Genomic DNA, 14,041 nt, shown 5'->3' with positions numbered 1-14,041 from the left:
ATGTGAGAAAGCTGTCGGTTTACTCACGTCTTTTTGGTTCGACGTCATGATAGTGTAATCTTAGTTATTTACATTCCCATCATTCCATCGTCTAGACAAACTTCAAATTTGTTGAAAAGCTGTAAATTTTCCCCCCACTTTCCTTCTACTAATCCAGGGCCTAAATTTAGTTCAAAGGATTTAATTATTGGCGTTTGATCTATTGAGTCATCAGACTCTCTTAAATGAAAGAAACTTCCAGAACATTCACTTCACATTTTTAATGAATGCCAAAGTTGGATTTCATTTACATCGGGAATGAATGGGAAATTATCAATGAGAACATAATGAGCAATTTAAATGCAACAGAGTCCACATATTTGAGAGTTTGCACTTTGCAGGGGTTTGTTTGAGTCACGTCGGTCATCCATAAGGTCCACTATCATGCTATCATTAGTGCGTTGTCGAAATCGGTCTGATATTTGTTTATATGAATAAAGAGGTAATACCAGCGGGTCGGCAAAGTATGTTATTGGGTAGGCAAATCCTTTTGCGAGAACGATCCAATGAGATCCAGGTGAGGAGGCTGATGATGCGTTAACAAGGGTAAATGATTTTCTTGGCATGTTTAGAGGGAAATTTTCAGCTGCATATTCACCATTAAACTTAAACATTAGGTGCTTGCATCGTAGAATCAACTTGAATATCCGGTCTTCATCCATTAGCTCATAGAAAGAGCGTTTTTGGAAACGTTTCTCGCAGAATCGATGTATACTGTAGAACATTTTTCTCCCAAGAACAATATTTCAATGTTGTTCGGAAAAGCTTCTCCGAATATAAGTTCCACGGATAATGATGAGTTTGCTAACTCGGGATGGATGAAACCATGTGTAGCCTCTTGTGTGACGGTAGGGTCAAATACCATAATATAGTGTTCGGGAAAGTCAGTGAGCGATATTCGGTGACCATTTTCTACATAAGCTAGTGCAGCCACTGAGTTGTAGTATTGTCGTTTATTATCAGTTGTTGACATTGGCGTGCCAGCGGTGGCGAACCCATTACGGTGAATTATTATCTCATTCAAATCAAACTTCCTATATGAAAATGAATTTAGCGTATTAGTACCAATGAACGCACCGCTGCGACACATGGCAACTATCAACCTCCGAATTGGTTCATTAATGAAAATGTCCTTTTGCTTCCAGCTCTGTTGCCCAGCTGTTGCGAGAAAAACTTTTAAAAAATAACTTCATTATAGCGATACATTGCAGGTGTCTGGTGAAGTGTTTTTCTCGATTGCGCCCACCACATTATCCCAGACCGTCATTTTTCGCACGAACAAATTTGCTTCCTCAATTTTGATTTTATAGTGTTTATCCCCGTCTTCACTTACAATTGTAAAATCATCCGGTGATCGTCGAAAATAATTTCGTAAAGTTACTCCGCTCGCTAGATGTTTCTCGCATGAAGAAATATCGATAGCAATTTTTCCATACCTTGTGATTTGGGCTCATCTTCTCAGAGTTACTTGTCGAGCTGTGATTGTAAGCTGGGACGCCTGTTGATTCTGCTTCATATTCGTATCCCTGACATTTCAACTAGGTTTTTTTTTCGCATCTGATCCGTGAGAAAACTCTGTTTCAATGAAACTTTTGTGTGCGTAGTGACCATTGGCAGGAGAAATTTTATTGCCGTTTGCTGACACTGAGCAATCAAAGCGAATGTAAGGCGTTATTGACCAAATGTGAGGTGTCAATATTGTTGGAATCTACCGTGGCGAAGCGCAAATCGTTTCCATTACTTTGAACGACCGAAATTTGATTTCCAGATAAATTTTCTGCAGGTCGATGAAATTATTTCTGTCACCGGCTATTTCAAATTCTAACGAAGAAGCAGTGGGTGAGTAAATTGGTCCAGTTTTTTGCTCGAATGATTGATCAAATGTAACCAACAGAGGAGGTTTTTCGAATCAGTCGAGTGAGCTGTGTGTAGCCTCTGTGGGAATAACAATGTTAGTACGCATTTTTCACTCTAGAGAAGAAATCCGGTCGACCCCTTTGTGAGTTTGTTTTTTGAGAAATGATCCTTTTCTTTGGTAGAGATCTTTTATATGTTTTCTTCGAGGTCGACCTTTTGCGATGGACTGCTTTGTGACCACGTTGAAGTGACCCTCAAATTTGTTTTTTCGTTTTTTTTAACTGTATTCTTCAGAGCTTGCTTCGCTCTTTTCTTCTTTCTTGCAAATTCTAATAACTCTGGTGCACCTTGCACTAGCAATTCTCTTCCGATTTTTTTTCTCTGCTGTCCAAATAACTCGCCTAGCTAAAGGTAATGCCACACGTCCAATACCAGTATCTAATGTGCCGAATCCACTCCCTCTTTGTCTGTATATTCCTGAGAAGTCGAGCAATGAATTGGATGCTTGTTTACTAAAGTAGGCTTCCATCAGTTAGCTTGTTCTCTGAAATTTAAAACTGGCGACAACTTTACAATTCCAGCGAAAGGTATGAGTTTCCTGGTCTCTCAGCTCGACTTTGATGTTCTAGATATTGTTTGAAAGTAAACGCTTGTAATCCAAGTTTCTTTAGATTTTATGGTGAACAGGTGTGACGGTGTTGAGGCCACTGTTTCCTAGACGTCTTTCCGACTCAATGATTTTGAGAACGGGTGCCCGCAAGTCACCCACGTGTTGATATTCAATAATGTCAATGTAGACAAAAATAAGCTGCGAGCCACATGTTATATCGACGGGAAGTTGACTAAATGTCTGTTAGGAGCGTTCCGATTTCCTTTTTCCTTGATTTTTCCATGTTTTTCTTGTAACCGATATGCACAAATCCACTATGTGAAGGGTCAGGCGTGCTTTTAAAACCAAGAATTCTGGGAATTTAATTGTCTTGAAATGACAATCTTTCGTTTTTCTCAAATGTCAACGTGAGTTTTTGCGTGACATTGTCGAATCTGCGATCGAACTGTTTCAAATGTGCAATGCCAACAATTTCTGTGACTAGATTTTCCCAACTGTTGTAAATACCAGTACGAGATTTTCTGTTTTGCCCTGATTGATTTCTCCACTCATCGGTCTCAGCCCCTGAATTTGTTTAAACAACAATTTGTCCAGAGTTGACGTTATTGATATTTGTTGGAAAAGACAGTGAAGTCAACGCCACTTGCCATTCTCCTTGTAGTTGGATTGGTTGGGAAAATTGATTCCGAAAAGATGCCAGAGTGTTGTCATTAAAAATTTCCATCGATGCGTTTGAAATCAAGTCTATTGTAAACTCATCGCTGTTAGAGCTCATTGCTCCTCTTCAGTTTTCAACACGTCAACTTGTAACAATTCCGTTTCATAAAACGTTCCTAGGATTTTAACGTTGTTCGCGTGCAATCCGAACAAGGTCTCCTTCTTCGTATTTTGTTTTGTATTTGTTGTTTTCTAAAGCGAGTGATATTAAAAATGGTTCTTGTTTTTTGAAAACTTTATTAGGTGCTAATTGGGTAACTTGGTCAACACAACTGTTTATAGTGTTTACAAACTGGGGCAAATCCTCAATATACGTCCAAGTCCACTTTTCCTCCAAATATTTGTAAATGATGTTTCTAAGCGATCGAATGTTCCTCTCTCCAAATGCCGACCTGGTTTTGTTTTCTGTTGTATATAAATGAATTCCTTGCTTCTCACTAAATTTTTTGAAATCTCCTTTAAACTCTGATCCCTTGTCTGTCTATACTTTCTCTGGCTGTTTCGTCTTGATCAATTTGTTGAACGGCTCAATGGCATCTTTTGCATATAAAGCCCTCATTGGTTGAACTCGTAAGTAACGCGATAAAATATCCACAGCCACTAAAAAATATTTTACGCCATTGTTGTGTTGGGCAACTTTATCCATAAACGCAACATCGACAGACCAGATTTGATTTTTCTATAAGCAACAGCTTTCAGTCGGCGAAAACTTTTCCTAAATTGTCTGTATTTTGTGTTTGGGACTTTCGACTGAAGATAGCGAACAATTTTTCCTGCCTCTGGTAAAACACTAGCATTCTTTAAATTAACAATGCTGCCAAATGCAGCACTCCCTTCAGTGTACAATTTGTTTAACTGTTTAACTTGATAGGAAGTAATTTTCCCAGGGGCTGGTTGTCTTGGTATCTTCTTCTGCCTCATCAAAGCTTCCTTCAACCGTGTCAGAAGCTTTTGCTTTTTTCTGAGGGATTTTGAAGCAACCTCTTTGTCCGACTCATGTTCCAAAAAAAAGCAGTTTTTCTTCAGATGATAAATTTAGAAACTTTTTGGCGTATGTGTTACAAGTCAAATGTGGACCAATAGCGAGAAGCGTTAATACACTGAAATGTTCGATAGATAGTTTGCAAGTGGTTTGCTGTAGATTGCAAAGAAATGTAGCTTCAAGAACTTCTGTATTTGAACCTTTGTTAAGCAATCTCTTTGTTGAGTCAAAGGACACAGAATCCGGTTCTTCTATTATTTCCAGTATTTTTCTCGCTCTTTCAAATTTTACCCCTTTCAAGATTCTAATATCATTCAACAGTCCTTCTCTGATAGTTGACGCGTTGTCTGCCCTAAATGATTTTTCCATAGACTTGTTTATTGTACATGTATCGTCCATTGAAGCGTCAGTTTGCTGCTCTGTATCCTGTTGCGAGGCAGGGGGAGCTGATGGTGACTTTTTTCTTTGTAGCAGCGATATCTGCTTGGCTGGGTTGTGAATATCTTTGTAGCTGAGTAATTGAGATATATGAGATTGTTCTCTTGTATACATCTGTTTAGGTATTAACACAAACTCTTCAGTATGCATTGTTCTAGATATTCAATGCAGGGTAATGCTATGAGTTGAATGAGACTGGTGCCCGAGGGAGATTGAATCAATTTTAATTGTTCAGTTTTCCCTACTTTCCCGTTTGAAAGCTGACGCAGAGTTCTTTCGAATTTTTTCAGTTCGTTTTTCTTGACTGGTACAACTCCAGAGAGTAGGCTCATCACACAATCACTCAGAAACCAAATGAAGTCGCTGTCTCTAACTAGTTTGGATTCAATGATGGAGTTCTTGTTTGAGCTTTTTGCCCATTGCTTGAGCATAAGCAAAGGTTTCCTTTTCATTCGTAATTGCTGTAGCAACGGCTTTCTCCGAAGGAATATGGAAAATTGATGGTTCGGGACGAATGAGTTGAGATGAAAATCTTAAGCCTTGACTTGTTTATGGATCCAGGTCAATCATTAAATGTCCATAGGGCTGCGTTGTTGCTAATTTGTATGCGTCTTTGAGTAATTGAAGACAATTCAACTGTTTTCCAAGGTATTCAATCTGTTGAATGTCACGCAGCGATTTGAAAAAAATTTTATGAGTATTGTTTTGGTCAATTGTTCGTGACCACTTGCTCTGTTAGAACAAATTATGTTTTACATAAATTACGTGAAGTCTACGATGACGTCCAGATGTAGCTTTTTTCACGAATTCTTCATCCTTTAAAATTTCCTCGCTTGAGTCGTCGTAAATGAGCAGACAATCCAAAAGCTTTTTTGTCATATCCAATCCAGAATACTTGATGAACTCAATTCGTGTTTTTTTTTGTTGCATAGATGTAAATGTGTCCTGGAACTCTTTGTAGAAGTACTAAATTTCGGGAAATGCAGGGTAGAAGTGCAGGGAAATGTTGAATATTAAGGTGGTTTTCCCACAACCAATTGGGCCTACAACCGCCATGAAGATTCTATCGTTTGTGAGAATGACTTTGTTCATAGTTTAGGATTTGGTAAAAATATAGCCATCTAGGCTCGAAAGCAATGCAATCCAAATTGAATTCTCCTCACAATTTTCCGATATCAAGAATAGCATAGCGAAACAGACAATTATCATGAGTACTATGATACTCAATTGAACAAAAAGTATAATCTCAGATCGAGGGACTACGGTGTTGGAACAGCAGCTCCTTGGGGGTCTCTCCCGGTTTCCATCATCAAACACTAAGTTTGTAATACCCCCATCAATTTCCTCTTTTACAACTAGGTTTGTCAATTTTCAAATCAATAGTAGGCTAGTGTTTTGAAATGTGTAAAAAAGTAAAATGACTAATTTTTCTAAACTGGCTTTCTATTGAAGCTCGAATGTGATTGGTTGGTTAAGTATACTTTACAGGTACTCATCGCTCGCAAAGGACTTTGAATTAATATAAGCTCGGAATGTGGAGGGACTTTTCATATATGTATTATGTGTATGTATTGTGTGTATTGTATGTACTAATAATGATCCAATTATACTATCTAAGGTTAGTTTCCTAGATCAATAGTGTCTCCATGGTGGAGGAGTATGATGTCGGCCCCGCATTCCATAGGTCGCGGGTTTGAATACCGGTGGGCCGAAAAGCCTTTTGCAAGTGTCCCCCCCCCTGTATGCCACCCTAGCCGGTATCATATACTACTCACCTTGGAAAAAGAGTTCTTCTTTCTGCTCTGTTGGCAAAAACAACTCCAATCTGAACTACAGTTTCTGACGTCACTTTGAAAAAATCATTATTATGCCCTAGATTTCACCTCGTGTAAAACAAAAGCGTTTCAACCCCACACTGTTCGTTTATAATTGTCGTAAAAGCAGATACGTCGCTCATAGTGCTAGACAATTTTCTGTAATTTGATCATGAAGAAATCAGAGTAAAATTACTTGGAAAATCAGACCGGGCAGTTTAGACTTTAATATGATCAGAGATTGAACAATTACAAAACAGCCTAGGGTTTAAACTATATCCTTACTGAAAATCGCGGCGTGATAACTCCGGGTGGTTATTTGTCTTCCAATAATCGCCACAACTTTTTTTGTTGCTCTCAATTCGAGCTAATTTTGAATACAATTCTTACATTATAAGTTAACGCTTTTTCAGCACTCTTCCTACAAAGTTTTACCGCAGTTTGAGCGCATACACCTCTAAAATTCAGCGCTCTCAGTTCATTTCGTTCAAAAGTTTCCACCGGTTTATAAGCACAGATATTCTATCTTTTTCTGATAATTTCATCGCATTTTAAATAAAATTGAACATGAAACTAAGGCAAGCACCAACTTAACACGGACACAAAAGAGCAGCATTGAACCGGACACACCTGCAATTAAAAACGAATTACGCAAACGGATTAATGGGCGCCAAGTATTCTGAGATAATAGTGGGAGGAGAGCAATTCATACGCCCTAGAGGTAAACAAAGTCTCCACAAAAAAGACCTCGGACTATATTTTTCTTCCATACACCTAAGCTATGATTCGACTAAATTAATTTAAACCTCAACACCGCTTATCAATGCAAATTTACAATTTTTGACAGAAAAGTCACTGGCCAATGTAGATGCAATTTAAGATTTTACGGACCAGAAAATAATATGAAATTCCCGGAATAGAAAATAGAATTATAACTCTCAAAACAAAAGAGTGCCTATATGACATGCTCATTGAAATCAGCAGAACATAAATCCAGCATATCGCTGATGTAACTAACATAACGGACAAACTCGGGTATACTGGATAGAAAGCGTCAGCTGAGAAGACGCAGCTGTTCATCTCCAGTATAGGTTGGTTGCGGTGCAACATCGACCAGAATAAGATCCGATCCAAAACCGGAAGAACATACGCAATACTTGGATTGGTCTCACGAACCGCAAAAAGATTTACATAATTCCTAGGCACAGTAAATTACTTTCGAATAATTTGCCTCCAAGATCCTTGGAAAAATCTTCAACCAGATGGGAACAAGGTGAGACGGAACGTAGAGGCTTTGATTAAGTCAAATCTGATATCCAGGAAACTAAGTACTCAGCCCCTTTTTAAACAGAATTAACAAAAGTAACAAAACTTTTGGTGAATGTCGCCACTCCCGGTTACAATTAAACTTGGGCAAGTATAAAACATTAAAAGAAATATAAAGCATGAACATCAGAGAGATTTTGAAAAAGCCGACGAGGACGAGAAATGAGCAATAAACAATTTAGACACGCTAGCCATAATAAATTGAGCGAATTTTTTAAATCTCGGTTGAATCCCCCCACAGCCCTTATGAGCGTTCTTAACAAGCGCTTCCCGAAAAAGACAAACCGCAGCAAACAAGCTAGATCGAAGGAAAGATAACTATTCACCAACTGGAAATTAAGTACTGCAAAGGGCAATTAATGGCTACGATGGACCTTCATTCACAAAGCCATACCCAAAACTCAAGGGAAGAAGACGATAACTATTATGTAAAAATCTCGAACAATTTCGTTCATTACGCCAACAAATTAAAAAAATAAAAATTCTGTGAATCCTTAGCTGGACATGACTACGCATTTAATCCATTCAACAATTCAAAAAACTGCATTTTGGATCATCGACAAAATACCGTAGTGAAAAGTAGAACAAAAAATGTAAGCAGTAGACGACAATGTGTTGATTCCAAAAACATAAAGAATAAGGTTTCTGACGACACTTCACTGATCCCACATTGTCCGAAAATGAAAATCAGAGGGTGTAAAGCTCGTACTTTGGCCAGACATGGACTCAGACATTGAAAACCAGGTTGGCAACAGCTTACATACATAGAATCAGAGAAAACCTCAAAACAAATTTGAGGAAAACGGAAATGTGCAAATTTTTAACCACCTCACATAATTAACCAGAGAGTAAAACTAATTCTTCGGCCTGATAAGACCTACGCAGAGAAAAAATACCTTAAACTGTCCTAATAATATGTTCAAAATGCACTGATATAAATATCGGAAAAACGCGTATGAAACTGCTATGAGCGACCACTTTGTTCAGTCCTGATATCAGTTAACCAGAATAAAGTGACCAACCGTGCGCACCATCGGATCAATTTATACTTGCCTAAAATTATGCGACGAGGAGTAGTACACACTAAAAGACAGGGTCAGCACCTTCCTACATCTATTATGATTTCATTCTTCTCCTAGATAAAAGATACAGTCCGAGATAGAAGTGGAAACCACATTGGGGAAGAGACGGCAGCTTCTATTTTGCCAGCAAATACCAAATGCACATCTGACTAGAAAACAATCCCAAGCAAGCAATCAAAAATCGACTCCAAATATACATAAAGGGCTGTTTTTAAACAGAAAGCAACAAAATTAAAGCAGTAATTTTTTAAGTATATATTATATCATTTGGACCAATAACTCAAACCTACCTTATTATCTTAAAACTGATCTACAACAAAAACAAAATTGCCCCCATTAACAATGGTACAATATAAATTTTTAATAAAATTTAGAGCCCCAAGATACAAATCCACAAGAAGGCGGTCAACGAAAAGAAGTACAGCAAAAGAAATCAGGAACTCCAGAGTAAAGGACACAAAAAAGCCTCCAGCTTAGCACGGCTATATGATCTCTTGCACGCCAACGAGAAGAAAACAGCGCAGCAAAACTTGAACCTAATAGATCCGGCCAGATCAGAAGGAGGGTTACACGTGTAACACAAAAATAATAAATGCAGATTCACAAAACTACAAAGCGGAGACACCACCGTAAAAGTCAAACAAGCGGTAATTAGAACTCCGAAAAATACGAAACGAGAGAGAACACGACCGAGAAACTTCCATCTAACCGTCTTTAAACATCCGATGCCAAACTCAGACTCATCCCCTACAAAAAAGTTAACCAGTCAAAAAACTTACGGAGAACAATTCAGCCTCCAAAAATTGCCCGGGAGCGTCCAATCTATAAAAGCTCCATAAATTATCATTTGGACAAACCCTCAACTGCAATCACCACCTCAACTGCAGGAGATTGAATTTAAAACAACCAGCCAGCAGAAGAGCAACAAAATCCCGACCACTAGTAACTAAAATTTACCCCAAACACAAAAGAACTTATAAACGAATGCAAAAACTGATAGTGTCAACCAAAACAAACCACAGTAGGCAATGCACAAAAATCTTCGAAAAGACAACTATCATACCAACAAAAGCAGGTAATTTTGAGTTAATTGCAAAAAATGAGAAAATGAGTAAAAACCTTACTTTGGACCACAAAAGACCTCACTCTCTGGGCCCAGAAGATATATCACAACCCCAAGATCCGCCATAAAATGAAATTGACAAACTATCCAATTAAACTATTGCCTGAACAATAAAACACCTAATAAAACCCACATAGAACCGAAAGACTGAGTAATGTTACTTGGGTAATAAAATATGGTGGTTATAATTACTGAATTTCAGAATGATGGTCAATATCAGCATCCAGGTCATCCACGGACTCATTAAGGCGAAATAACAGACCCTCTAATGGAGCCGTACGTTTTGATGGAAACCAGGAGTGCAGTTGAGCACATTCAAAAAAACTACCGTTTCCCCCCAAAGACGACCAGACTATAACAGTACCAACACCAGAGAAAACGAAACCACCACTTCCGCGAACCCAAACAACAAAAATTGTATTGTTTGTGTTGTTTCGGTTTCGCGAAACATTGGAAACCGAAAATATCAAGACACAGTGGGATTCTCAGTCCAGTGATCAATCACAGGGTATTCTATTGGAAAGACAGATTTAGTAGCGTTAATCGGGCGTTAAGGTTATTTCACCGGTAATTTATGCAACTGCTGTTATCGCAAGGATTACTGATTTAAGTATTTATTTCATTCGAATAAGAGTACGCGCGTCTATTTCTACTTCGATACAATTAAGTAGTTTTTTCTACCCCATCACAATACCACTTTGTGTACCCTCACCGCAATAACAACGCATATCTAAATTGCGTTTTTGCTCTAAAATTTATTCTTTGAATTCCGTAATCTTTTTGATTTCTTAATGTAAGAGTAAAATTTCTGGCAACTAAACGTTAGTCCTCATACTTCTTCCCAAATATGCCCAGGATAGAGTCCTCGACCCTAGACATTTTTTGACCAGACGGACCTGGGTCGCGTGCGGGAGTCCGGTGCAACCGACCTCATAGTCTGGACAAAATTTCGGCCGAGATTTGCGGTGCTCCGCCAGCGCCTTATCTGAATTCGATCTTTTCGGTCCAGCTCATACCACGTCGTCGGTCTGTTCTGTCTAATATTAAGAATATTAAGAAAACTAATATTAGGAATATTAAGAAACTTATCACTAATCAGCGTCAAACAAACTACTTGGACTCATCAAAGCCAGAATTCTAGCTTAATTATGCAGCCAGTGCTCTGCAAACAATTGAGCCCTGATGTAAGCAGCAGTCGATCTTTAGCAATTAGCAACATAAATAGAGACAGTTAAACAAACGTTGAATTTCCATTACTGAATACTCTGTGGTTATTGGATCGGATGATTTTTTGGTCAAAAAACAGTCAAAATGGAGTAAGTTAATTATTGGGCCTAAAGTTGGAAACTCATTTACTATTATTATTCTCCCAGTGTAATTCTACATGTTTAAGTCAGTCTGGCCCATGTCAACAAAAGTTTGCCTAATCTGGCCCAGGGTTGGTCTTGGTTCTGTTCCATCTGGCACAGGGTTGGTCTGGGGTGTGTTCCATCTGGCACAGGGTTGGTCTGGGGTCTGTTTGCTCTGACCCAGTAGTCTGTTTGGTCTGACCCATACCTGAGTTTGGATCTGTTCGGCTTAAACACCCCTGTCTGCGACCCAAGTCCGTCTAGCCCATATATGTTTTGGGTCGAGGACCTCATCCCGTGTGCCTATACTTTGAGCTTGTGGGAGGAGACCGCTCACAAATAAAGGTTAGAATGAATGGCAAGTGAGGAAAGTTCCATTGTCATATATGGTACCTGCTGTTTTTGAATCTGCCTTAAATCGAATTTCAGTTGACGAAGGAAAACAATTTCAAAACAAATTTTTGGAACGTTTTTAAATTTAACAGATAGTCAACTGACTGTCAACTGATATTTGGTCTAGGAACTGTTTTTACCCTCTTATCACACTTAAAAAAAATCGGAAAAAATTGAAAGCCTTTCAAGTGAAGGTCACTCAAATAATTAAACGGGAAGATTTTTCCAATTCATATTTTAGATTTAATTTTGATGAATTTGGGCAATGCTATAACCACATGGCCAAACAGATTCTCTCTGTGATAGACGAGCTTGAGTAATATTTACTGTGATATTCTTGCGTGGTAGAATTGCTCACCAGTTGCGTATGATTTATCCACCACTACTTTGGTTACGTGGGTCTTACACAACACATGAAGATTCTCCCTGTACAGAACTGGGTGCAGGTATCCCTGGGAGGGACTGTGTCGGACACCTTTATATGTTTGGGTTTCAATGGGGGCAAATCCCTCCATCTGGCCACTGTTGAGGTCACTAAAAACACGACGTCTAAAAAGTGGAAGTTGGACCTTTTGTATGGCGCTGAAATAACAAATGACAAGTTTCACGCACTGAAGCAAGGGGTTTGAATCTTTGTTGTAACCATCCTGGCCAAAAAATATTTCAGGATCCATTCTGCCCCCCCCCCCCCCCTCCCCAGTGTTTTGTATGACCCTCGACTGCAAATTATATGTTGTTATATAGCACGTTACTATGTAGCAAAATAAATTTATTTAAAAATTTATCAATAAATTTCTGCTAATTTTTGTTATGAATTGTTTTTAGATTGATCTCGTTTTCACTGATATTGTAGTAAAATTTAGGAGCACGAAAAATTGGAAACCCAAATGTTGCTATCTCAATAAAATAAACAAAAATTTCTGCTGCCGGAACACAAAACAAAGAATAATTCGAATTTAATGAGCCTGACATATAAGCAAAAATTGAATACGTGATTTTATAAGACAATAATTATTAATTTTTCGTTGGATTTATGAGTCAAAATTTCATGCGGGTTTCTAACTCAGTAAGAGGATATCCCATCTGTTCAGCCGCTTTGAGTACAGCTGACACAAAATGACTCTTCTCTTTGGGTTTTGTGAGTTTCATGGGTCCACTAGTTCCTCTGATGTCTGTGTTGCATTTGAATGTACATCCCTCCACTCTCTTGAAGTAGGGAGCCACATCACTCCAACTCCAGCCATCAACTCCTTAAATTATTCTGATCATGCAGTCAAGCAAAGGTTGCATCAGAAACACCACTTAATTTTCATATGGAGCGCCACCTTGTATATGCAATTAACCGTGAAATTCCAATCTATTCACTGATGTATTCCTAATTTATAAAGTGATCTGTAGATCTCCAACTAATAATTCGCTATGATGATGGGAGATTTGCATTCATGGTCTGATTTTTCTTACTCTCGGCTCAATAATCCGTTTATGAAAAATGTCGCAAACAGGATTTAATTGTAATTTTGACAGTGTTTATATACGGTTTGCGGACCTAATTTGCTTCGGACCCCCCTCCCCTCAGTGGGGCGTAACAATTATATGCCCGCACTAAACTGTCGTGGGCAGAATAAAAAGTGTAGAAAGGAGTAGTCAAATTTGTTTACCGGTGTGCTTTATTTTAATTTGTTTTCAAATTTGTCTATTTTGTTTAATGCGTACAAAAATTGCGCACATCAGTAAATTAACAACTTGTGCACGATATACCATTAGATTGAAATGTGCGAGTACCTCAAAAATCAGTGGAGAGAGTTCAAAGTCATATAGTTCAAACTTTATTTTGGGTCAGTTCAGACCCCCAAATCGGGCATAATTGACCAATTTATGCAGGTAGATTTAACGTGGAATGAAATATTTTGTGAAACACTGACGGATTAGTGTAAGTGTTAAAGGCAAATGTAGGTAGATTAACGATTTCAGTAATTACATTTCGCGATTTGAGTAATAGGGGTCCGGGATTTGCGTATTTCGATTCCACAATTTGCGTAACTAGATTCAACAATTTCCGTAATTATATATCACAATTTGCATTTTATGTATGCTTTAGGATATCCATCTATGGGGATCAAAGGAGATCAAAATGACATCAAAATATCTAACAGAGAACTAAAATGAATTCAAACATCAATAATGATGAAATCAACAAGAAAATTTTTGGAATAGTGTTCTCGCTGAGGGTTTGATACCTGGTGTGCTTCCAAACTAAAACAACTAACAAAAGGGAACTGATACATCAAAGTAATATGTGCTTTAGTAGATG

At 38.2% G+C, this 14,041-nt stretch overlaps 2 protein-coding genes across 2 annotated transcripts in view; one reads left to right on the top strand and one right to left on the bottom strand.

Annotated features, from left to right (window-relative positions):
* The window catches only part of LOC142340751 (uncharacterized), a 107,847-nt gene that overhangs the window by 22,095 nt on the left and 71,711 nt on the right, over positions 1 to 14,041 (top strand). The gene's annotated exons all lie outside the window — the stretch shown is intronic.
* LOC142341223 (oxygen-dependent choline dehydrogenase-like) overlaps positions 1 to 14,041 on the bottom strand; it is a 66,583-nt gene that overhangs the window by 51,737 nt on the left and 805 nt on the right. Inside the window, exons 2-3 of the mRNA XM_075392142.1 lie at positions 12,794 to 12,980; positions 12,089 to 12,264 (exon numbers count right to left, since the gene is read on the bottom strand). Coding sequence (XP_075248257.1) covers positions 12,089 to 12,264; positions 12,794 to 12,980 — 363 coding nt within the window. The remainder of the gene's footprint in view (positions 1 to 12,088; positions 12,265 to 12,793; positions 12,981 to 14,041) is intronic.

This window comes from Convolutriloba macropyga, chromosome 6 (genome assembly GCF_964194025.1).
Source record: "Convolutriloba macropyga chromosome 6, txConMacr16.3, whole genome shotgun sequence".
Taxonomy (NCBI): domain Eukaryota; kingdom Metazoa; phylum Xenacoelomorpha; order Acoela; family Convolutidae; genus Convolutriloba; species Convolutriloba macropyga.
The sequence above is the reverse complement of the archived record's forward strand: the minus strand, read 5'-3'. Positions and strand labels throughout refer to the sequence as shown.